This window comes from Podarcis pityusensis (genome assembly GCF_964106645.2).
Source record: "Podarcis pityusensis genome assembly, chromosome: 17".
In the NCBI taxonomy this organism is placed as follows: Eukaryota; Metazoa; Chordata; class Lepidosauria; order Squamata; family Lacertidae; genus Podarcis; species Podarcis pityusensis.
In genome coordinates this window covers 39,766,993-39,790,753 of record NC_138042.1, presented here as the reverse complement: position 1 = coordinate 39,790,753, position 23,761 = coordinate 39,766,993, and the positions used below count along the sequence as shown (strand labels likewise).

The 23,761-nt window shown below is 45.7% G+C and overlaps 1 protein-coding gene across 1 annotated transcript in view; it reads right to left on the bottom strand.

Moving 5' to 3' along the window:
* Window positions 1-213: 213 nt before the first annotated feature.
* Window positions 214-23,761, bottom strand: part of TBX15 (T-box transcription factor 15) — a 99,086-nt gene continuing 75,538 nt past the window's right edge. The window contains exons 7-8 of the mRNA XM_080987152.1: window positions 23,512-23,609; window positions 214-2,898 (exon numbers count right to left, since the gene is read on the bottom strand). Coding sequence (XP_080843278.1) covers window positions 2,114-2,898; window positions 23,512-23,609 — 883 coding nt within the window. The 3' untranslated portion in view covers window positions 214-2,113. The remainder of the gene's footprint in view (window positions 2,899-23,511; window positions 23,610-23,761) is intronic.

Genomic DNA, 23,761 nt, shown 5'->3' with positions numbered 1-23,761 from the left:
ACTGGACCTAATGGTCAGGGGTCCCTTTACCTTTTATGTCCAGAGAAGGTCAATTTGAATGGTATGAAACCCACCCAACCATAGAGGTGTTTGACAGCTGTATTTAAAAGCTGTCTTTTAAAAAAATAAAAAGGGGGAGGGAGGATGAATTAAGTAAAACCATCCCAGCACTCTGGAACTGGACGCCTGCATTATTTCCAGACAGACAAAACACAAAAGGAACAAAGGTTTATTTTGCATTAGTTATGTGCTTGGCACCTACAAAGAGAGTCCCCTGCAGAGGGCAAATCTTTATACATTTTCTTTCTTAATATATATTTTACATACCCATTTATTACCCTCTTTAATATTCATAATATTGATTCCCCTCCCTCCCCCACACGCTAGAGACATAAATACATTTATCTACAACACATCAAAACAAATCTCTATACTGCAATTTCTGTATTCTGTTGCTCGGCGTTTGGACTTCCACACGACTTTCAAACTTCTTAGCACGTGCTCAGCATCACTTGTTTGCTTACTTTTAAAAGAGCTGAAGGAAAAGTAAAACCAGAAGAGAACAGTACTTTAGAAAGAAAGAAAATTGGCCATGACTTGATGGTCCAATTGGCAAGCTGGACAGGGGATAAGAAGACTTTCCCCTGATGTTAATAACTAGCTTTCACCACTTCCCTGGTACATGCAAGATGCCTGGGGTTAGGCTGCATACTTTCACAGAACAGGCCTAGCCTCTTACAGAACTTGTCATTTGACATTATCACAGTCTGGAGACTTCCTTCCCTTCCAGTTGACTCCTCTGAGTGATATATATTTTAAGCATGCCTTGCTATGGCTTTGCTAATGTTACTTAGGCTATCAATAGCTCAAAGGCACTGAACGTACGTACAATTACCGTATTTTTCCGTGTATAAGACTTTAAAAATAGGCAAAAATTGGGTGTCGTCTTATACACAAATAGTGAATGCAGAGGGGGGGATGTGCGATTAATGGCAGCAGCAAGTAGGAGATTGGCAGCAGCGATTGGGTGGGTGATTGATGGCTGCAGCAAGGCCTGCTGGCGATTGGCTGTGGCTGTGGCAACTGGGCCGGCGATTGGCAGCTGTGGCAAGTGGGTGGGTGGACTGGTGGTGGTGGAGAGAGGGCAGACAACTGGCGGCTGCGGCAAGGTGTGCAATCGGCAGTGGCAGGCAGGCGAGTGATTGGAAGAAGTGACCCCCCCCCCAAAAAAGCTAAACAACTTAATTTCTTAATTTTGGGTTAAAAAAAATAGGGGCCGTCTTATACATGGGGTTGTCTTATACACTGAAAAATACGGTAAACACCGATTTCCCCTTACACAGCATTTTCAACACGGAACCCTGTGCAGCAGAGATCCTCCTCTTTTTTTGCTACCAGCCATGTTTAACAGAAGCCTTTCCATGCAAAGTTAAAGAAAACCCTTTTTAATCGTTTAAATCCTCCCTCGCCCTCTTTTCGATGGCATGCTTTCGTTAGGAAAATTATTGTCGTCTAGGGAGATTGAAAGGCCCTCAACAGCAAGAACACCAAAAAATAATTACTCAAGGAAGAGAATGCCCACTTCAAACACAATGTTCTTTTCCTACAGTGGGTGAGAGAAAGCCGTAGATTCAACTTAATGACTGTAGGCGACAAGATAGGGAAAGATGGTGATGTTACAACAAGGACCTCTTACTGGCAGTGCAGATCTAGGGAACGAAGTCTTGTTGCTTGCAGCTGGGAAACAGAAGGAACAGCACACCCACACTGGACTTCCTCTGTTGTGAACAGTTCGCACCAAGTTCAGATAGTTAATGCATACACTATATAGGTCTCCCCACCCCACCCCAGGTTTTCTGCAAACAATGCCATTTTCTTTGTTTATTTTTTAAAAATCCATTAGAAACAGAAGCCACTTAGTTGCATGACGGTCTTCATTCCAGTCTGCTGCTATCAGGTTCTTTGGGATTTAGCTAAGGATGGCTTGTGTCTCCATTCATTGTTCACAAACAAGTCCTTTTTCAAAAGCTGAAAAGCAACAGGGATGAGATCTCCCATAGAAATGACGAGATCCTCGCTCACTGTCGACCAGGATGGTGACTCTAAGCACCAGTTAAACCATGTGCACTGACATTTGTGAAGAGGACCCTGGTACAGCCCCGTATTGTCTATTATCGCAAGCATTGGCTGGGGGTTGGCTGTTGCCGGGAGGGCTGATCACATGCATCCCATGATCCATTCCCGTCGACAGATATGGCCTCTCTCCAAAGGCCCCGTTGGAAGGCGAAGAGCAGAGTAAAGTGCTTTGGGTGTTGGCCAGTTTCTCGGGGCTTCCTGCCAACCTCGGAGAAGCTGGGAAATTGTATCCATACAAGTTGTAAGGGTTGTGAAGGGAAAAGGCGTTGTAGGAGCTCTGTTGCATGTGGCCGCCGCTAAACATATGTGAGGAAGATGAGGTGGAGGCAGGATTCCCAGCTTGCATGACATACTGGAACTGCGAAGTCGGGAATGACCCCAGCTGGCCACCGTAAGCTTCCATCTTGCCATTGCTGGGCAGCGAAGGAGGAGCTGGCATCCCTGAGATCAAAGATGGAGTCCGCTGAGGCATGAAGTTTTCAGAGGGCTGAGTGGCAGACGCACCACCACTTTGCAGCCGGTTGTATCCACTGTCGCCCAACCCTGGGTAGCTCTGCAGGGCGGCCATGTTGCTTCTTGCGCATGGAGGATAATCAGAGAGGTTAAGGTTGCACAGCTGGCTCTCCCGGCAGCCGACATTGAAAGAGTTGGGGGCCAAGTGGAACGCCGGCGGCGAGCATGATGGAGAGAGAAGGTGAGAGGATGCAGAAGGGGAAGGTGTCCCTGTGCTGGATGTGGTGGGAGAAGTTCCTGTGCTGCCCCCTGGAAAACAAAAGCGACAACAAACATTTCTGAGGCATAATGCAGAACAACCACCAAGCATCATCATCATGAATAAGGTCCATGAATAATCATAGTTTAGAGGTCCCGGGCCCTAAGGAAGTCAGATTATCCTCCACCAGGGCCAGGGCCTTCTCAGTGGTGGCTCCAACCTGGTGGAATGCTCTGTACCATGAGACCAGGGCCCTGCAGGATTTAACCTCCTTCCGCAGGGCCTGTAAGACAGAGCTATTCCGCCTGGCTTTCAATTTGAACTGAATTTTGAACAATTAGCCTGATATTTTATTCCCCTTCCTTCCTTCCCTCCCCCTCCCCTGGGAAAGACAGGTTGGAGTCTTGCTCTCGAGCAACCACGCCAGCACCTGACAGGTTTGATGAGGCCCTAAGCTACTGAAGACAATGGGGCCCTTTATATGTCCAGCTTTCCTTTGTCAACAACAAATTGTAGCTGTTTTTTGTGTTGAATATATGCTATATGGCAATTTATGGACCTCATGGGTATCTAAAGCCATTTGCACTTGTTGCTATGCAACCAGTCCATGCAGAATGTAGGCACCCTATATATAGATGTGAGCAAACCAGTGATATTTTATGGAGCAGGCTAGCAGGTGGGGCCCATGACTTACATCATAGGAGCCTACACAACACAAAACACTGTTGCTGTATGTAGGTTTTATATATTTTGGAAATGTAATCCAGTTTTTTTCCTGTATTTTTTTGGGGGGGCCCCAAGAGAGTGGTGCCCTAAGCTATAGTTTGTTTAGCTTATAATAAATCCGGCACTGTTCTATCCTACTTTTGTTTACAGTCTCTGGGGTCTTTGCCAATTATGTGCTATCTGCAAGTGAATAACACCTTTGATTAACAATGGAACCCATGGTTGCTTCCTTGTCACTCAGTTCTGGCTAGGGATGAGCAAGAAGTCAGTTTTGCTGTCACCGAAAGTTGAATTTACACTTTATGAAACAGTACAAGAACTAGAACACAGCCATCCTATGAAATTCGCCCTTATCTGACATTTGATATGCAGTTTGCCAACCAAAGTATGTTTACAGTAATGCACATATTAAGATGTGCATCTACCTGCATATATTAGTTAAAATAACACTCACAAAAGTGCATTATATTAGGAGAAACTGCTTGTAAAAATGTTGCCCCTGAAGGACCAGGTGCGCAGCCTGGGAGTCATTCTGGACTCACAGCTGTCCATGGAGGCGCAGGTCAATTCTGTATCCAGGGCAGCTGTCTACCAGCTCCACCAGGTACGCAGGCTGAGACCCTCCCTGCCCGCGAACTGTCCCGCCAGAGTGGTGCATGCTCTAGTTATCTCCCACTTGGACTACTGCAATGCGCTCTACGTGGGGCTACCTTTGAAGGTGACTCGGAAACTACAACTAATCCAGAATGCGGCAGCTAGACTGGTGACTGGGGGCGGCCGCCGATACCACATAACACCGGTCTTCAAAGACCTACATTGACTCCCAGTACATTTCCAAGCACAATTCAAAGTGCTGGTGTTGACCTTTAAAGCCCTAAACGGCCTCGGCCCAGTATACCTGAAGGAGCGTCTCCACCCCCATCGTTCTGCCCGAAAGCTGGGGTCCAGTGCCGAGGGCCTTCTGGCGGTTCCCTCACTGCGAGAAGCAAAGCTACAGGGAACCAGGCAGAGGGCCTTCTCGGTAGTGGCACCCTCCCTGTGGAACGCCCTCCCATCAGATGTCAAAGCAATAAACAACTACCTGACATTCAGAAGACATCTGAAGGCAGCCATGTTCAGGGAAGTTTTTAATGTGTGATATTTTAGTGTATTTTTGGTTTCTATGGAAGCCGCCCAGAGTGGCTGGGGAAGCCCAGCCGGATGGGCGGGGTACAAATAATAAATTATTATTATTATTATTATTATTATTATTATTATTATTATTATTAACATTAGTCAAAACTGCATACAAAAATGTGCTTATTAGAAGAAATTCACACTAAAATGCTGGAGAATTTTCATAAGGATATAAAAAGGAAAATTCATGAATTGCTCCAGAAATGTGAAGAACTGGATTTAAGATTAGAAAAATGGGAGAATGAGAAAACCAAATGGACAAATTCTTCAACCCGCTACTTCTGACCTTGATGTAAAATGAAGCAGATGGGTAGAAACAGATGTAGCATTTTAAGCATGATGGGAATTTTGGACACATCTTTGCTGCCGTGAAAACAAATGCCATGAAGACAATTAATGTGTTCTGAACTACTTCCACCACACTTATAAAGTGACATCTGTCTTCACGTTCCTTCTAGTTATCCCATATGACTTCCTCAAAAAAGAACATTGATATAACTTGTCATTTGACCAGTTCCCCTTTGGCTTATTGCAATAAGGAGGCTTTGCGATGCATTCTCGCATTTCCAAGTTGAGTTTCTATTGAAGCTGCCCTCTGCAAGGGGGAGAGTAAATCCGTCAGAAGGGAGCCCAGATTCTGACCACTTTGCAGTGGACCTGTATAGCATTCATATCTGTATGTTCATTATTTCTAATTTTGTAAAACAATAATTTTACAGCAGATAAGAAAAGGGACGGGGGAGATGACAAGGGAAGATAATGCAAATTCATTAGGCATAAACTTATATTAGTTTAACATCAATCTATATATAGCTGACACTGAAACTGCTCCCCCGGGGAATAGCCCCACTGATTCTATGTGACGGGTTCAAGTCTGGCTGGCAGACAGAAGTTCTGAATACTCTCCAGAAAGTGGGCTTTGCTCCTCAAGCCCTTCTAAACCTGGGCCCGGGCCAAGCAAGATCTGTGGTCAGGCAAAGAATCATGGACTCAGAGAGACAACAGAACTGCTTGAGGCCCCCCGATTATGTAATCGTAGAAAATGAGGGATATGTTGTGGCCCTGGCAGCATACCTCTGTTTTCTCGTATCAAGAAACATAAGAAGGACCTTTACTCTAGCCGGAAGCTGGGCCTTGCCCTCGCCGGTTTTGGAAGGAGCATTTGGGAAAGTCCCGTATGCTCAGAGACTTTGCGCCTGCCCATTAGGGGAAATAGGAGACCCCAAACATTTCTTTTTTAGATGTCCCTTTTATGACGAGGCACGCAGAGATACCACTGACCCCCAGCTGGTGAGGCTTGCTGACCTTCCGGATAAGTCTAAACTCAATTTTCTCCTCTTAGGCAAAGACCACAAGACAACCTGGATGCTCACCAGATTCTGAACGCAGATTTGCAGGCTCAGACCACCCCCGAAACAAATTAGTTCGCTAGGAAAACAGTTGAAATCGGCCTCCAGGGTGTCAGGGCCAATTTGTATGGGAGCCCAAATTTTTAGGTCTTTATGTGTATATGCGCTTATCTTAGATTTTCATCTTTAAGCCATTGTTGTACACTGCTTTACATGTATATTTTATTCTTGTGAAAGCTGTCCCAGTTGTGCTTTTCGAGCTGGTCTTTGACTGTAATATTCACCACACGCCCCTGATAGGATTCTACTACATGTTTTGTTAGTGACATGTCAATTTCCCCCCCAGCATATTGATGTTGTATCTGGCTTTTGACATAATGGCAGGGGAAACTTGGCTTCATAATGATGTTTGTTAAAAATATTTTGCAGATGACTCTGGCAGATCAAAGACATGGATGAGAACCAGATTACTGCACAGAGGTAAGTGAAATGTTTGCTGCCTCTAATAAAGTCTCCAGTATATTATCTTGCATACAAGACCCAGCTAGCTTTCTATTCAAAACACTTGCACCTAAGATATTTCTAGTACCTCTGAATTTCTGAACCTTGTGACTTGTTGTCCTGTTAACCTGCCAAAAATAAAGAAGAAGAAGAAGAAGAGGAGGAGGAGTTTGGATTTGATATCCCGCTTTATCACTACCCGAAGGAGTCTCAAAGCAGCTAACAATCTCCTTTCCCTTCCTCCCCCACAACAAACACTCTGTGAGGTGAGTGGGGCTGAAAGACTTCAAAGAAGTGTGACTAGCCCAAGGTCACCCAGCAGCTGCATGTGGAGGAGCGGAGAAGCGAACCCGGTTCACCAGATTACGAGTCCGCCACTCTTAACCACTACACCACGCGATTAAGCCCTGAAGAAGCAAATTGAAAATAGGAAATGACATGTCTGTTCAGGAGCATCAAACAATGATTCCATACTAAGGTGCTCTGTGAAGTGTTGGCCACAGATCATTTATTCAGTGAGCAAGGTATTCTGAAAGTTATAGGAAAGACTAAGAATTACTCATGGTGAAGGAAGGAGGAGAAACTTGAATCTGTTCACATTTTAATGTAAGTCAATGTAATTCACAGTACCTAAAACAATACTTGAACTGAAAAACAACTATCCAAGACTTTTTTCAGCTGGACTTGCCACAACTCTGTTCCAGCACCTCTCAGCTGGGTGCCATTGTAAGAAAACAAGGAAGGCATTCATGGTGAGTTCTGGCACCTCTTTTTCTAGAAAAATAACCCTGCCGCCATCCTTCCACACTTCTCCAAATTTTGCGATGCAGTCCTTCAACCAAAAAATGCATACAAAAATGAACAGATGATGGAAAATAGCTTGTATTGTGCAAAATTGCATAGAAAAATGTGTATATTTGGGGAAATATGTACTAATATGCCGACTGTTCTTTTCACAAGGACTTGTTTTTAAAAATAAAAATAAAAATCACAAACTGATGTGGAAATGTAGCAAACCAAGCTTAATATTGGGGGGGGGGGTGAGATGAGGAACTGAGAGAAACCAACGTTTTCAGAATGGACTACTGCATGGGGCATACACTCAAACCTCTGTTGCCTGTGTAAACAAGAGTTTGTGGGGTTCAGGGCTACTAGGCTGCTGGCTTTTTAACATTTCAAAACATGAAAATTCTATATGGCAGAAGGAAAGTAGAAGTACAAAAGAAAGAAGCATGTACACTAGGGAGGATGCTGTGTCTGATCATTGTCCCCCTGGCGACTCATTGACTGAGCTTGTTGAGGGCTGGAATACCCAGCTCCTGGCAGCCATAGATGAGATCGCACCTAAGCGCCCTCTGCGACTCCGCAGAAACCGGGCTCCCTGGTTTACCGAGGAGCTTCGGAAAATGAAGCGGGACCTCAGACGGCTAGAGCGAGTATGGCGGGGTGCCCGTGACGGAGCCTCAAGAACATCTTATAGGGTTTTTATGAAAACCTATGAGATGGCGGTGAAGGCCGCTAAGAAGTCTTACTTCTCGGCCTCCATTGCATCCGCAAGCTCTCGCCCGGCGCAATTATTTAGTATAATTAGGTCTTTAACGTCCCTTGAAGGACAGCCAAATTTAAATAACAATCTGACACACAGCTGTGAGGCATTTGCGAGCTTTTTTGCGGAGAAGGTCCTGTTGCTCCGCCATGACCTCCCTGCCAATTTGGATACAATAAAGGAACTGGAGGCCCCTCGACTGTCCTCGGGTCCAGTATTGGACCACTTTGATCGGATATCCCCAGCCGATGTGGACAGACTCCTCCGAGCTGGAAAGCCCACCACCTGTCCTCTTGACCCGTGCCCGTCTTGGCTGATTAGAGCGTGTCCAGACGAGGTGCGGGCCCCCCTGGGGGATATCATCAATTTGTCCCTTGGCACCGGGATATTTCCAGGGGAATTGAAGGAGGCAGTGGTGCGCCCGCTCTTAAAGAAAACATCATTAGATCCCTTAGATCTATCCAATTACCGCCCGGTTTCGAATCTTCCATTCCTGGGTAAGGTGATTGAGAGAGCGGTTGCTGAACAGCTTGGTAGGTTTCTGGATGAAACATCGGCTCTGGATCCATTCCAGTCTGGCTTCCGCGCTGGTCATGGGACCGAGACGGCTCTGGTCGCCCTAACAGATGATCTCCGCAGGCAGCTGGATCGAGGCGGGTCGGGGCTGCTGATTCTTCTAGACCTGTCAGCAGCCTTCGACATGGTTGATCACGAACTCCTGGACCACCGCCTTGCCGACGTGGGGATCCAGGGCACAGTCCTTCAATGGCTGCGCTCATTTCTCTCTGGTCGGGGACAGAGGGTGGCGCTTGGGGGGGAATTGTCATCCCGCCACTCCTTGGTGTGTGGAGTGCCTCAGGGTGCGATACTCTCCCCGATGCTTTTTAACATCTTTATGCGCCCCCTCGCCCAGCTTGTCCGGAGTTTTGGGCTGGGTTGCCATCAGTATGCCGATGACACCCAACTCTATCTGTTGATGGATGGCCATCCTGACTCGGCCCCAGACACACTGACCAGATGTTTGGAAGCTGTGGCTGGATGGTTACGTGGAAGCCGGTTGAAGTTAAATCCTTCGAAGACAGAGGTCCTCTGGCTGGGACGGGACGATATGGGATTGGGGGGGCAACTCCCATCTCTTGCGGGGGTGCAATTAGTGCCAGCACCGTCCGTTAAGAGTTTGGGTGTAATCTTCGATACCTCCCTCTCTATGGAGGCGCAGATTACAGGTCTAACAAAGGCGGCATTTTTCCATCTCCGCCAAGCTAAGCAGTTGGCTCCTTACCTCTCTCGCCCTGACCTAGCCACTGTGATCCACGCGACGGTCACCTCCAGACTGGATTATTGTAACTCGCTCTACGTGGGGCTGCCCTTGAGACTGACCCAGAAACTCCAGTGGGTGCAGAATGCCGCGGCGAGACTCCTTACGGGGTCTTCGCTGCGAGATCACATTCATCCGGTACTATACCAGCTGCACTGGCTCCCGGTGGAGTACAGGATCAGGTTTAAGGTGCTGGTTTTAACCTTTAAAGCCCTATACGGCCTAGGACCCTCGTACCTACGGGACCGCCTCTCCTGGTATGCCCCACAGAGAAACTTACGGTCTTCGAATAAAAACATCTTGAAGGTCCCAGGCCACAGAGAAGTTAGGCTGGCCTCAACCAGAGCCAGGGCTTTTTCGGCTGTGGCTCCGATCTGGTGGAACACTCTGTCACAAGAGACCAGGGCCCTGCGGGACCTGACATCTTTCCGCAAGGCCTGCAAGACAGAGTTGTTCCACCAGGCCTTTGGCCAGGGCACAGCCTGACTCCCTCCTCTGGCAACCTGCACAGAACTTTGCTTAACGGTTGCCATTAATTTGATTTTAATTAATTTTTATAATGAAATGTTTTAGAATGTTGGATTATTTGATTGTTTGATTATTTGTTTGTTGTTAGCCGCCCTGAGCCTGGCTTTGGCTGGGGAGGGCGGGATATAAATAAAATTTATCATTATTATTATTACGTCAAGCCTGAGATCCAGGAAAGGGAACTTCACAATGGGGAGTCCCATTCTGGACAATGCTAGAGAACCTCTAAGAAGAGCAAGAGACAGAGTTTCCCCTGTCCTTCTGCACACCAGTGGAAGTGCAAGAAATTACACTGCAACCATCCATGCCTTTTCCTCTAACCTCATCAAACCCAGCAGGTGCAACCCCATGTGACCAGAGGAATCAGCAAGGTTCACAAAAGCAGTAGCTGATGCTTATCAGTTCCCTTCAGGCTGACATTCCTCCAGCAATTATCCACAGAATGCTGAGTATTGGATTTGGAAGTTGCTGGCATTCAGCCCCCACATTTCCTGTACACACCGTCCATGGAATTTTCCACCAGATGATTACAGAAGGTCACAAATTGGAGCTATTACACATATAACCTGGGAATTATAAAACACTTGCGAAATACCCATCACTGTGACAGGCATATGTATGTGCAGAAGGAAGGCCAGCAATGTGCTTTGGAGACTCAGAAGGGCAAAAGAATTAGACTTTGGCTAAAGATACTTGACTCCAAGTCCTTGCTCGGCCCAGTATACCTCGACCCAGTATACCTGAAGGAGCATCTCCACCCCCATCATTCAGCTCAGACACTGAGGTCCAGCTCCAAGGGCCTTCTGGCGGTCCCCTCACTGCAAGAAGCGAAGTTACAGGGAACCAGGCAGAGGGCCTTCTCGGTAGTGGCACCCGCCCTGTGGAAGGCCCTCTCAACAGATGTCAAGGAAATAACTATCTGACTTTTAGAAGTAATCTGAAGGCAGCCCTGTTTAGGGAAGTTTTTAGATGTTTTATCGCTTTATTATTATTATTATTATTATTATTATTATTCTGTTGGGAGCTACCCAGAATGGCTGGGGAAACCTAGCCAGATGGGTGGGGTATAAATAATAAATTATCATCATCATCATTATTGCTAAGTCCATGAAGCCCACAATGTAAACTTGAGCCAGCCATGGTTTTCTCAGCCTGAACTACCACCCAGGGTTGTTATGAGAATAAAATTTGGGCATGCCTTAAGGTGCGTTGATTTGGGCTCCTTGGAGGAAGAGCAGGATACAAATGTGACATATGAAGATCCCCTGCTGGAGGCAAAACTACCCAATGTCTTGGTCCTACTCCCATCGCAGTGTGAAAAGGGCTCAATGCACTCATGGATGACACAGCGCTGGAGAACTAAACCTGCTTGGCACAAGCTGAGAATTACCTGAGGATAGTAATTATTTGAATTCTGGTGCTGGAGGAGACTCTTGAGAGTCCTATGGACTACAAAAAGATCAAACCTATCCATTCTTAAGGAAATCAGCCCTGAGTGCTCACTGGAAGGACAGATCCTGAAGCTGAGGCGCCAATACTTTGGCCACCTCAGGAGAAGAGAAGACTCCCTGGAAAAGACCCTGATGTTGGGAAAGATGGAGGGCACAAGGAGAAGGGGACAACAGAGGACGAGATGGTTGGACAGTGTTCTCCAAGCTACCAGCATGAGTCTGACCAAACTACGGGAGGCAGTGGAAGACAGGAGTGCCTGGCGTGCTCTGGTCCAGGGGGTCACCAAGAGTCAGACACGACTAAATGACTAAACAACAACAAGTAATTATTCTCAATCGTTTGTGCTTCAAAGTGAAGGATTCTAAACTAGTTGCTATAAATTTGTAAGGCTGGGGCTGGGGCTAATGAGTTTTGGCAAACCCTCTGCCCATAGAGCCATTGCTAGCATCGCCTATCTGTGTTGTTTGAGAAAAGGAATTGTGTCTAGGAGCCAGCAACAGTTTCTGCACTCTTGGAAAATGACATAGTACAGAGTTACTGGAACTCTTCTCCCTCCCTAAATGTTCTTCATTAAAGTCAAGAAGCAGAGCCAAATATTTTTAATAATGAGAATCTGGATCGGGTTCAACTTGGTTTCAAAAATACCCCCAAAACATTTAAAGTGTTTAATAGTTTTTTGGCTCTCTCCAGTCCACAACATCTCATTGCCATGTGCATTTAATTAATCTCAAACCTGCTTCGTCCCAAGCTCAGTGTCGGTGACGTCATTCGTAAAGAGTTCTGCTCTTCCAGAGCCCTTATGTTTTGAAGTGTATCTCTATTATTTTGGCTGCTTTTTTTTTTAAGCTGGGTAGAGCCTGGTTATTGGTTTAAACCAGCTAGATGCTTCTTTTTCTGTAAAACAAACAGGATTCTACAGAAGGTCTTTTGCACCTGTCATTTTCCTGATCTCTTTCGGCCAGAGAGATGACAGCTTTCTTAGGAGAAAGACGCGATGTCCTGGTCTGGCAAAATGCCACTTGCTTGCTCAGTAATGTTATTGATGAGCAAGCCTTTAAAAATCAAACAAGCAGTCACACACAGAACATGATGTGCTGTTATACACAAGTTAAAACCATTGCTCAGGGAACCTCAGCGTTCCTTGGAAGGTTTTTAGGGATGCCATAATGAGAATATCATCAAGGAGCTGATTTTACAATCCATTTTGGTACAGGCGGCAATATTTAGACACTGATGAGCAATCGCCAATGTGGAGGTCCTTTTTGACCTGGAAGAAGACAGAATGGGGGCAGAACAGGGGGCGGAACGGGGCTGAAATGGAACCCCTCTGCAAAATAGTCCTCTCCTGTAGTCATAGGGTAGGCAAATTGGCATCTTAGAAACAAGGTTCTGGTTGTGCTTAGGGCTTAGAAATACTAAATATTACTTGGTTCTGATTTAGTCCCCTTCTGCAACGACCTTTAATCTATTATCAAATTCCCTGGTTGTCCCAAATTTATCTCTTTGTTTCAAAAAGTGTGAACAATAAAATCATTTTTAAAAATAATAATAGACAGGTCACTTGCTCACCACGATCATGCTTCCCTTCCTGTGTGCAGCCACTAGAGTTTATTAGATACGTTCTACATAAGTCACATTCTTATTTCACACAGAGAAACGGTGAGGTCCAAGAAATTTTGGCCTTGCTCTGGAAAATCCAAGAATGTCCAGAATCCTCTGCAGTGCTCTGCAGGGTGAGGTTCCACAGTAAGGTACAAGGTAAAGGTAAAGGACCCCTGGATGGTTAAGTCTAGTCAAAGGCGACTATGGGGTTGTGGGGCTCATCTCGCTTTCAGGCTGAGGGAGCCGGCATTTGTCCACAGACAACTTTCCGGGTCATGTGTCCAGCATGACTAAACCGCTCCTGGCGCAACAAAACACCGTGATGTAAACCAGAGCGCACAGAAATGCCGTTTACCTTCCCGCCGCAGTGGTACCTATTTATCTACTTGCACTGGCATGCTTTCGAACTGCTAGGTTGGCAGGAGCTGGGACAGAGCAACGGGAGCTCACTCTGTCACAGGGATTTGCACCGCCAACCTGCTGATCGGCAAGCCCAAGAGGCTCAGTGGTTTAGACCACAGCGTCACCCGCGTCCCTTTTGGTTCCACAGTATATGGGCCACAACAGATGCATTCGGTCATAGGTGCCAACTCCCTGGGGCCCTGGGTGCCCAGGCACCCACAAAATTCTCCATGAAGGAGCTGGACACCCAAAAATGTAGGCACCAGGGCCATGCGCTGGGACTAAGCCGGCATTCCTGAATTCAGTCCAACTCTTATTCATCCTGAGGAAAAACCTATATTCTGGCATCTGTCCTTGGTAAATCACTGCCCACATTTTCTCCCCATTTTGCCTTCAGAGGAGATATTAGGATGCCTTTCAAAATGTCTGTTAATATAGCCAGGGAAGCGTTTCAGATTTTTAGCCCTCCCCCCACCCCCAGTAACAGATCTGAGTAAGGGGACACATTTATTGTGGGTGGAGCTAACTTTTACTCAGAGAAAACCTATTGAAATTAGTAGACCTCATTTAGTCATGGGTATAATCTGAGTAGGCCTAGCATTAATTTTCTTTTTTTTTTTAATGATATTTATTGAGAGTTTTAAAATTACAGAAAAAACAGAAAAGAAAAAGAAAAAGAAAAAACAGAAGAAAAACAAACCACAATCAAACAATACAAATTAATAAAAATCAAAATCAAAAAATAAAAACAAAGCATGTAACACAACACAATCAAAAGGCAAAAATAAGCCACAAAAATTTAAAAACAAATCCAATATTCTCAAATCCTTAACTGTCATTACCTTCTTTCTTTGACCTCCTCCCTCCTCCCTTTTTTTGCATCCTAGTTGTTAATGGTCACAGCAAATCCTTTCCATTTTTCATAATATTCTGTCATTACATTACCTTAATCTATTTTAACCTTATCTTACTATAAAAGACCCTAAAACTTAAAACTTAAATCTTATTTATACCAATTTCTCATAACCATAACATATTCTTACATAATTCTTTTAACATTTTTGCTAAAGCCAAATAATTTCGTTCCAACATTTTTCTGACATTCATCAATTTTATAAAACAATCCTAATAGAAATTTTTTTCTTCTTCCAATCTTCATCCAGCGTCTCTTCCTCCTGGTCCCGGGTTTTGTCAGTCCTTTCTATCCCATCAATCTAGCGCATTAACCTGGTAATCTTATGTCCGAGGCCCTTAAGTCTCTTCCATGTCCCTTCCGCGGCTCTTCTTCATATTTATACCTGTACTTTACTTTGTCTCCTGCTCCTTTCACTCGTGGGAACTCCAACTTAACAGTGTTTTTGACCCTTCTCGACAAATCAATCCCTTTTCCATGTTCCACACTAAACTCCATATGGTATTTAAAACCATGTTTCAAAGTCCCTCCAGAATTAAGAGCCCCCACAACCCTAAACACCTCACGGCCCATTGCCAGACTTGAAAAGTCCAAACATCCCTGCATAGGGGGGTCTATCCAACCCCCCATTTCCAAACCAAACCAAACTTTATCTTTCCAAATCTGGCTTTTTCCAAGTTCATTTGTCAAATCCAAAAACTCATGTTACTGCTGGGCCACAGCTCCCTCCATCTCTGGCACCCGAGGTTCAACAACATCCTCTTCCCTCATCTGATCTGTCAGAGAACACTCCTGATTTAATTCCTGGGTGGGCTCTATATAGTTACCCACTCCCTGTCCGAAATTTCCGATCGCAGCAGTCATCAAGTCCGTCTTCTCATGCAGCTGTTCCAGTAGGGCACTTGTTTTGCAGAAAGCACGCATCAGAGCTTCTGAATACATTGTTCTGCAAGGTCAGAAGTCTATTCCCACGATCGTAATCTGCTGCAGCTGCAGAGCTCCCCGATTCAGATTTAATAACAGTTTCACAGGCTCCCTCTAGGGGAAGAACTTCTATTTGTTCTTTTCTTTTGAAGGCAGATCTAACAACAAAGTTTCCTTTTTCAGATATTTTGTCAATATTTGTTCCTTTAAAATGTGGAGAACAATGGAATCACTATGTTTCTCTTCTTTTAACTATCTGTCAAAGATGTTTGTCTTTGGTCAATGAGCTTCCCAAAGAACGTCAGTCCTGACACCTGCTCCCAGGATCGAGACGGTGGAAAATTACTTTGCTTTGCACTCTTTCTGCAGGTTTAAACAGTCCAGAAAAAAAAACCCCTCTTCTCCTGCTTCCGAAGGGGGTTCAACAATTTTAAATGATGAAAGTTAATCCTTTACAAGTGATTTCCTGAACTCTAGTTTGCCATGTCTTTGCTTTAATCTATCTACAAGAAACGGAATGCTGACTTCCTGTTTAGACCTTCCCGTTTCAGTGTCAAACTGAGGTGAATTTCTTAGTCCAATTTTCCTTTCTACTCACAGGTCCTTATTCAAAGTCCAATTGTCCGAAATTAAAGTACTCACGGGTAGTTGTTTTAAAAGCCAAATTGTCCCAGGAAAAAGGCAGCGCTCTCCGGCAACGGCTGTGCGGCTTCGCTCCACGGAAGAAGCAGTTGACTCTCAGCACCGCGCCACTTCCCCCTCTTCGCTCCGGAGCCCGTAAATGGATTCCTTTACGGGTTGGGGGGGAGCTAAAGGTGCCTGCCGAGTCCCATGGTCACAGGCTTCATCCGCCTGTGATTTTTGAAAGGGTCCCCGCTTCGCCGTAGCGGGAAAGACCCGTTTTCCGTGGAGCTGGTCCCTCCGGATCAGAGGGAGTCCGCCATTACCGATGGCGCCACCCCGGAAGTCTGGCCTAGCATTAATTTTCAGCCCTTTTGTAGTTACCTGTGTTTGCAGGTACCATATTTTTCGCCCCATAGGACGCACTTTTCCCCCTCCAAAAATGAAGGGGAAATGTGTGTGCATCCTATGGGGCGAATGCAGGCTTTCGCTGAAGCCTGGAGAGTGAGAGGGGTCGTGCGCACCGATGCCTCTAGCTCTCCAGGCTTCAGGAAGCTATCCGCAAGCCTTGCAAGCCTGGCGGGAGTTCCCGCGGGCTCACAAGGCTTGCGGGCAGCAGCCTGCAGCCCAAAGCACGGGGCGCCCTCTGGAGGGCGCCCCGTGCTTCGGGCAGGTGTGCGCAAGGCTTGGGGCTGCAGCTGTGGCTGGGGGGGGGGGAAATAAATTTTTTTATTCATTCCCCCCCCCCCAAAAAAGAGGTGCATCTTATGGGCCGGTGCGCCCTATAGGACGAAAAATACGGTAACTACAAAAACATGGATAGACAGGAGCAGCACTCCCTGTGAAGGAACAGCAGTGGTGTTTTGGGGTCCTCCTAGAACTGATCCTGGAGTCTCTTCCACCAAAGGGACTTTCTAATGTGTGACACAAATAGCTTTACTGTAGCCAGTTTTAATACGTATCACTTCTTACGCTTTGCTGCTACAGTAATAGGCTTTAGGAGTTTCACAGTTGTTGCTTTTAAAGTGGCGGTTGTGTTTCTTACTGTTTCAAGAAACTGTTTGCTGAATCTTACAATTACTTTGTCTGCCACTCTGAGCGCTTCTAGAAGATGAGAAAAATATAGACAATAATAAATAAATAAAGGCTTGCGCAGGAGAATTTCTTAGTGAAATGGACGTGCCGAAATCTGTCGTCTGGGCTGTGCTTCTCACACTGTTTCACGACATAATCCTGCTAATGTCCTCCTAAGCCCCTCTAGAAAGAAAGAAGCCAACTACAAAACATTTATAATGACTGAGATATTTGTGGGCTGGGACTTTCAGTTATGTAAAAAGCACAGAGGAAGGAAGGAAGGAAGGAAGGAAGGAAGGAAGGAAGGAAGGAAGGAAGGAAGGAATATTGTGTTAATCTCATTAATTTAATTTTTTTTTTTCGAAACAGCTTGCTTGTTTTTGTTTATTGAAATCAGTTTTGACTTTCTCACCTAATTCTCCTAAAGGAAAGTGACATAAATGGAAAACAACAATTATTTACAAGCTATTTGTAGGGATTACTTTGGACAACCTCTCCCCATATGCTGACCTGGACCCTGTGATCATCACCCCAGGCCTTAAGTGTGCCTCCTCTGCAGGAGGTCTGGAGAATGACAACATGAGATCGGGCCTTTTCTGCTGTGGTTCCCTGCTTGTGGAATGCTCTCCCCAGGAAGGCTCGCCTGATGCCTTCATTACATATATTTGGGCACCAGACAAAAATGTTCCTCTTCTCCCAGGCCTTTGGCTGATTAAACAGCCATTTGTAACTGAAAACCAATGAAATACATTTTATTTTTTTTAATGGCCTTTTAAACTGGGGGAGGGCTATTTTTTTCGTTTGTTACCATGTTATGCATTTCTGTGTTTTCATATTGTAAACTGCCCTGTGATCCTTGGGTGAAGGGAGGTATATAAATGTAATTAATAATCATAATTTATATATGTCAAAGAGCCTGTAAAATGCTGACGAGTCCACAGATCAGCCCTGAATCTCTCTTGTTCAGCAACTCAGAAAGCACTGAGTCCATGTTTTGCACGGTGGTCATAAAAGTCCAGCTGAATCGTAAGGAAGTTAGTTACAAAGAACATAATCTTCCACACATGAGCAGGAGTCCAGGGGGCAAACATTGTGTTGAGCCTGATTCTAGTTGTTTAGCAATGGGCCACAGGTCTTCAGTCGGTTCCATATAAGATTCAGATGGTTGTTTCCAGGGCTAGCAACGTGGGCTAGCATAGTAAAGGTAAAGGGACCCCTGACCATTAGGTCCAGTCGTGACCAACTCTGGGGTTGCGGCGCTCATCTCGCTTTACTGGCCGAGGGAGCCGGCGTACAGCTTCCAGGTCATGTGGCCAGCATGACTAAGCCGCTTCTGGCGAACCAGAGCAGCGCACGGAAACGCCGTTTACCTTCCCGCCAGAGCGGTACCTATTTATCTACTTGCACTTTGGTGTGCTTTTGAACTGCTAGGTTGGCAGGATGCATAAGGTAAAGGAAACGGTAAAGGACCCCTGGATGGTTAAGTCCAGTCAAAGGCGACTATGGGGTTGTGGCACTCATCTTGCTTTCAGGCCAAGGGAGCCGGTGTTTGTCCACAGACAGCTTTCTGGGTCATGTGGCCAGCATGATTAAACCATTTCTGGCGCAATGGAACACTGTGACGGAAACCAGAGTGCATGGAAACGCCGTTTACCTTCCCGCCGGAGCGGTACCTATTTATCTACTTGCACTTTGATGTGCTTTCGAACTGATAGGTTGGCAGGAGCTGGGACCGAGCAACGGGAGCTCACCCCGTCGCAGGGATTCGAACAGCCGACCTTCTGATCGGCAAGTCCTAGGCTCTGTGGTTTAACCCACAGCACCACCCATGTCCCTTGGGCTAGCATAGGCAGCATTATTAAATTGCTCTTAGCCGTTGGTTCTACTGGGTTCAATGTTTTACATAGCTGGAAAAATGCAAAGCCGCCTGTCTCTTCCAGGGTGTCAAATCCTTATGCCTTTAAAACTTCCCATTTTGCTTGAGCTTAGCTATCCTTGAGGGTCTCTTCAGAAAGCTGCACACAAAATGAAGACCATAAAAGCTGTAGGTGTAAAGTCATTTATGACTTTGGCAAATGGGTCCTGAACTAGGGACAAATTTTAGTTGATGCCATCCTGAATGAGCAGCCAAGGCAACAGTTGGTAGTAAGTCTGCAGGGAGCTCACCGGTCACATGGTCTTGGCTTGCTTCCTGGTTTTTCAGCTGCCAAATTGCATTTAAAGAAGCTAAAAATACATGAAATATTTTCCTTTCCTTATATTACTTGACTGTGTCAGCAGTTGCTGTGGCTGTTATGAACATGTCATTTGATAGCCTCTGGGGCAGAAGGTTATCAGTGCAGCTATGGATTCAAGGCCTGGTGGTCCATCGAATCACTGGAGCAGAAAATGCCACACTTGGCCTGATAATCCAAGGATGCTCACAAGCAAATGTGCAGCTAAAACATGCCCCAGGCTCTGAGTCAAAGCCTTTAGGCACAGGGCTACCTTTCACAGTCTTATAGTAGCTACATGAGAGATGTGTGATCTGATCTCCCAACATTTTATTTTAAAAACAGCTATGGGGCATTCTGAATTGGATCAGAGCAAATATATTGAGGAGGGGTGTCAACTTTTTACTTCCATGCCATTATAAAGTTCTATATTGACACCACCACCCCTCTAGAAAAAGGAGAGAGAAAAAAGACTGCTATTAGCCTGGCCACACATGTAAGTTGTAGAAAGTACTATTTACTTACAATGTTTTGACCAAGGGTATCAATCAAACAGGCAAGGGACACGGATAGTGCTGTGGGTTAAACCACAGAACCTAGGGCTTACTGATCAGAAGGTCGGAGGTTCAAATCCCAGTGTTGGGGTGAGCTCCCGTTGCTCGGTCCCTGCTCCTGCCAACCTAGCAGTTCGAAAGCACGTCAAAGTGCAAGTAGATAAATAGGTACCGCTCCGGCAGGAAGGTAAACGGCGTTTCTGTGTGCTGCTCTGGTTTGCCAGAAGCGGCTTAGTCATGCTGGCCACATGACCTGGAAGCTGTACGCCGGCTCCCTCGGCCAATAAAGCGAGATAAGCGCAGCAACCCCAGAGTCAGCCACGACTGGACCTAATGGTCAGGGGTCCCTTTACCTTTACTATCAATCAAACAGAACATAACAGATATTCCAGTCCTAGGCGGCTGAAATATACTCAGAGTTGAGTTTGAATTTCATGCTCTTTATTCAGCTCATAGTAGCAATGAATGAAACTTTCCCCAAAACGTCTGCTATATATACATTATTAACCCAATGGGCCCCGCGTGATTGGCTAATTACGGGCTGCTCCTGCAGGCCAATCAGGTTGCTGATTCACTTCCACCAGGAGCTGGATTGGGTGGCTCCTGCAGACCAATCAGACTGCTGCATTCTGGATCCTATTGTTCTAGAATTCAGCTCAGTACATAACAGGGGCAAATCACTAAAAGCCATGGTCCCTGAGGTCTTTGTATGTAGCATTAATGGAACACAATAAGCAACAGAGATTGTATGTTTTTGGGTTTGGTGTTAAATTCTTGAAAGAGCTTTGGACTGGGTGAGAGAGAATTTTCAGCAGCACCCAGGAAATACCTCTGAAATTTGGATAGGTGCAGTGCTTTTTTTCTGGGGGGGGGTGCAGGGGGACGCCTACCCCTAAACATTTTGTGAATCTTTGCACTTTTGTCCATTTACTGTATTTATTTTCCCCGATTTGAACGATAAAATGGAGGTTTTCTTGGGTCAAAATGAGAGTACCCCTAAACATTTTTTTTTGGGGGGGGGGAGCACTGGATAGGTCACAAATCTGACAAAACGGTATGATACAGAAGCTTCCTCGTCATACATTTAAATAAACTGTGGACTGAGGAAGCAGTAGTTAAATTATATCAGAACAGTGGGGGCCATGGGACTTAATGTACCTCAGAAACACTTGCTGACTCCTCCCAATTTTATCCAAATTGTGAATCACCCTCAGCCCCCAATAGCCTTCGAACACGGGAGCTAAGAAGAGGTCACAAAATGTAATGGTCCCCTTTGCCCACCCAACCCTCACAGTTCAATCACTATGGATGAAGCGGGGGGCTAGCTATTCTACTTATTCATTTCATAAAATTTATACACCGCTTTATTATTTTTTTAAAAAATAATAATTCAAAGCAGTTTACAAAAAGATAAAACAAGAAAATCAATAACAATTTACAAGGGTACTTTAAAACACACAAAAGTTTTAAAAAAAATACTTAAAGAGATTAAAATTACCTCAACTTTTTAAGCACCTGGGTAGGCTTGCCTAAACAATAATGTTTTTAGCAGGTGCCAAAAATGCGTACGGTGAAGGTGCCTGCTTGTTATCAATAGGCAGGGAGTTCCAACTTGTTTAATAGCCATTCCTTCTCTCCCAGTAAATTCTTCCAATGAAATTTAGCACAAGAGAGCGGGTTGTTGTTTTTTTAAAAGCATGGTTTCCATTAGGTTTACTGCCACTGTTCGACTTTGGTTGCTGATGTTTATGCTGCTTATTGGTTTTATCTTTCATTTTGTTTTTTTGCTAACGGTTTTTGTGTGATTGTGAGGGCATAATCTTTTATCTAAACAAACTCTGAGAGGTCTAGTTCCATACAAGGAGCCATGGCTCTCTTCTAGAGAATTCTTAACACCTACATCAAACTGCCATTTCTGGGATTTCTTCAAGGGAAACCATGATAATTAGGCTGGTAGGGAACTGACAGAAGTTTATGGCATAAATGTGCCTTATATTTATTGACAAGGGAAGGCAGCAAAGCAGTACAGCTCCTCCCTGCTTTCTTGGTCTCCGCCCAGGAGGCAATCCTTGGCTCTGGGGCAGAACCTCCTGGTGATCCCTCAAAAGACCACCCTTGGGCATAGTTGCCTGGGAGAATGCAAACCACAGTGGGGATATTGTGACAAGCACACTGGAAATGTTGCCACTTTTCCCAGGAAAAAATAACAGCGGAGGTTTATTTCAGCCCTGGCCTTTGCTAAAGGCAGGGATCGTCTATCAGGGCTCCATGTTCCTTGGCAGGGACAAGGAGATGGAAAAAGCAGCAGAGAAGCAGTGCGGGAACAGTAAACTTACAAACAAGGTGCTTCATCTCAACTGGCAGATGAACAAGGGAAGAAATAAGGAAGGCGGAAGAGAGCAAGAAGTCAGCCACGTACAAGAAAACCCAATGCTGAACTGAAAATGCATTGACGTTCCCACCATTACATTGACCAGACACCTTTCATTGTAAGTTCATTTAAGTAGACATCCTCTTTCTCTATCAGGAAGAAACCGTATATTGATTCAGACCATGGGCTTCTGCAGCCTAGCATTGTCTGTTCCAGGGATAGGGAACCTATGCCCCTCCAGATATTGTCATGCTACAACTCCCATGTATGGGGTGCTAGGGGAGTGGTAGTATCTGACGGGGGACACGTCATGCTCTTTCTGGGAGCCCACCTTTGGTCCCTACCTGCACTCAGCTCTCACCTGTGGCTCCTAAAAGCTGTTGGCATTTGAAAGGGGCCACACCCCAGGAAACGGCTTCGACTGGCCGGATAAACCAGGTGAGGGTAGCCAATGGAGCTCAACCCCTCAGCGAGTTAGGGACTTCCCCCTGCATGTGAAGACGGGCTCTGACGGATTGAGCGGACAAAACCAATAGTGGGCCCAATGGTCAAGAAGGCAGTTTCTGCACGTGTTGTAGAGGGAAATGGGGGGCAGATGGGGCTCGTCAACCTGGGAAGGTAGCCCATCGAGAAAAAGGACCCTGAACCTCTGCTACCTTGTGGGATATCACAAGGCTTAGGAGTAAACCCTAGACAAATCCAGAGTGGAGTCCCTGGGATGGCTGGAAGGCAACTTGTACACCTCCTTCCAGCAACTCCTGCAGCCAAGCTGGTGCCAGACTCATTGCTCTGCTTACCTTTGGACATCAGTGAGGCTGAGAGGGAGGTCTTGTCACCTGGGCAGCCCATACACACTGCCCAGGCTTGCGACCTGGAGAGGCCACTTCAATTTGTCTTCACCCTTTGAGGAGCACTCCATTATCTCTCAAGACAGATGGGCGCCAACAACAAAGCGTTGTTGGCGTCCAACAACATCTGGAGGGATCTAGGTTCCCCCAGCCCTGTCCTACTCCAACTGGCTGCAGTTTTCCCAAGTTTTCAGGCAAAGAGGCCTTTCCTAGGCCTTTCGTTTGAAATCTTGCTTAAGTGGGAGGTTCAGCTTGGGATCTTCCAAACTCAAAGCACATGTGCCTCTCTCTCCCATACAGTAGGGGTGTTAGCCCAAATATGAACTACCCATACAGAGGGCTTTGCAATGGCTATAAAGTGCCCCTGTTATGAAACCTTCCCTGTTTCTGAAACTAGTAGCTGAACTTTTTCTGGTTTATATCTCTGCACGGCTGTCAAGAGTCCCAGGACTATCAGGGATTCAGCTGGATACCATATGCCCATTAGAGCAGCTCTGCAGTTGCTTCATTGCCACCATTCTGGTGCCCATTATAAAATGGCTCACCTTGCTGTTTTTGCATGGTGGTGAAATCTTCAAAGGTGAGCGTGCGCACGGGAGGCCTCCAGAATGCATATGTTTCCATAATGGCCTCCAGGCCAGTTCTGTGAAATGAAAACAGAGGGAGAGAGACAAGAGAGAGAAATGTCAGTGAGTAGGTATAGCCACTTTAATAAATGAGATTATTTCAGCTTTATTGTTCTCTCTGTCAACAGAAACTTTCTGAATTGCTACGTTCTGCACACCTGTGCTTTTT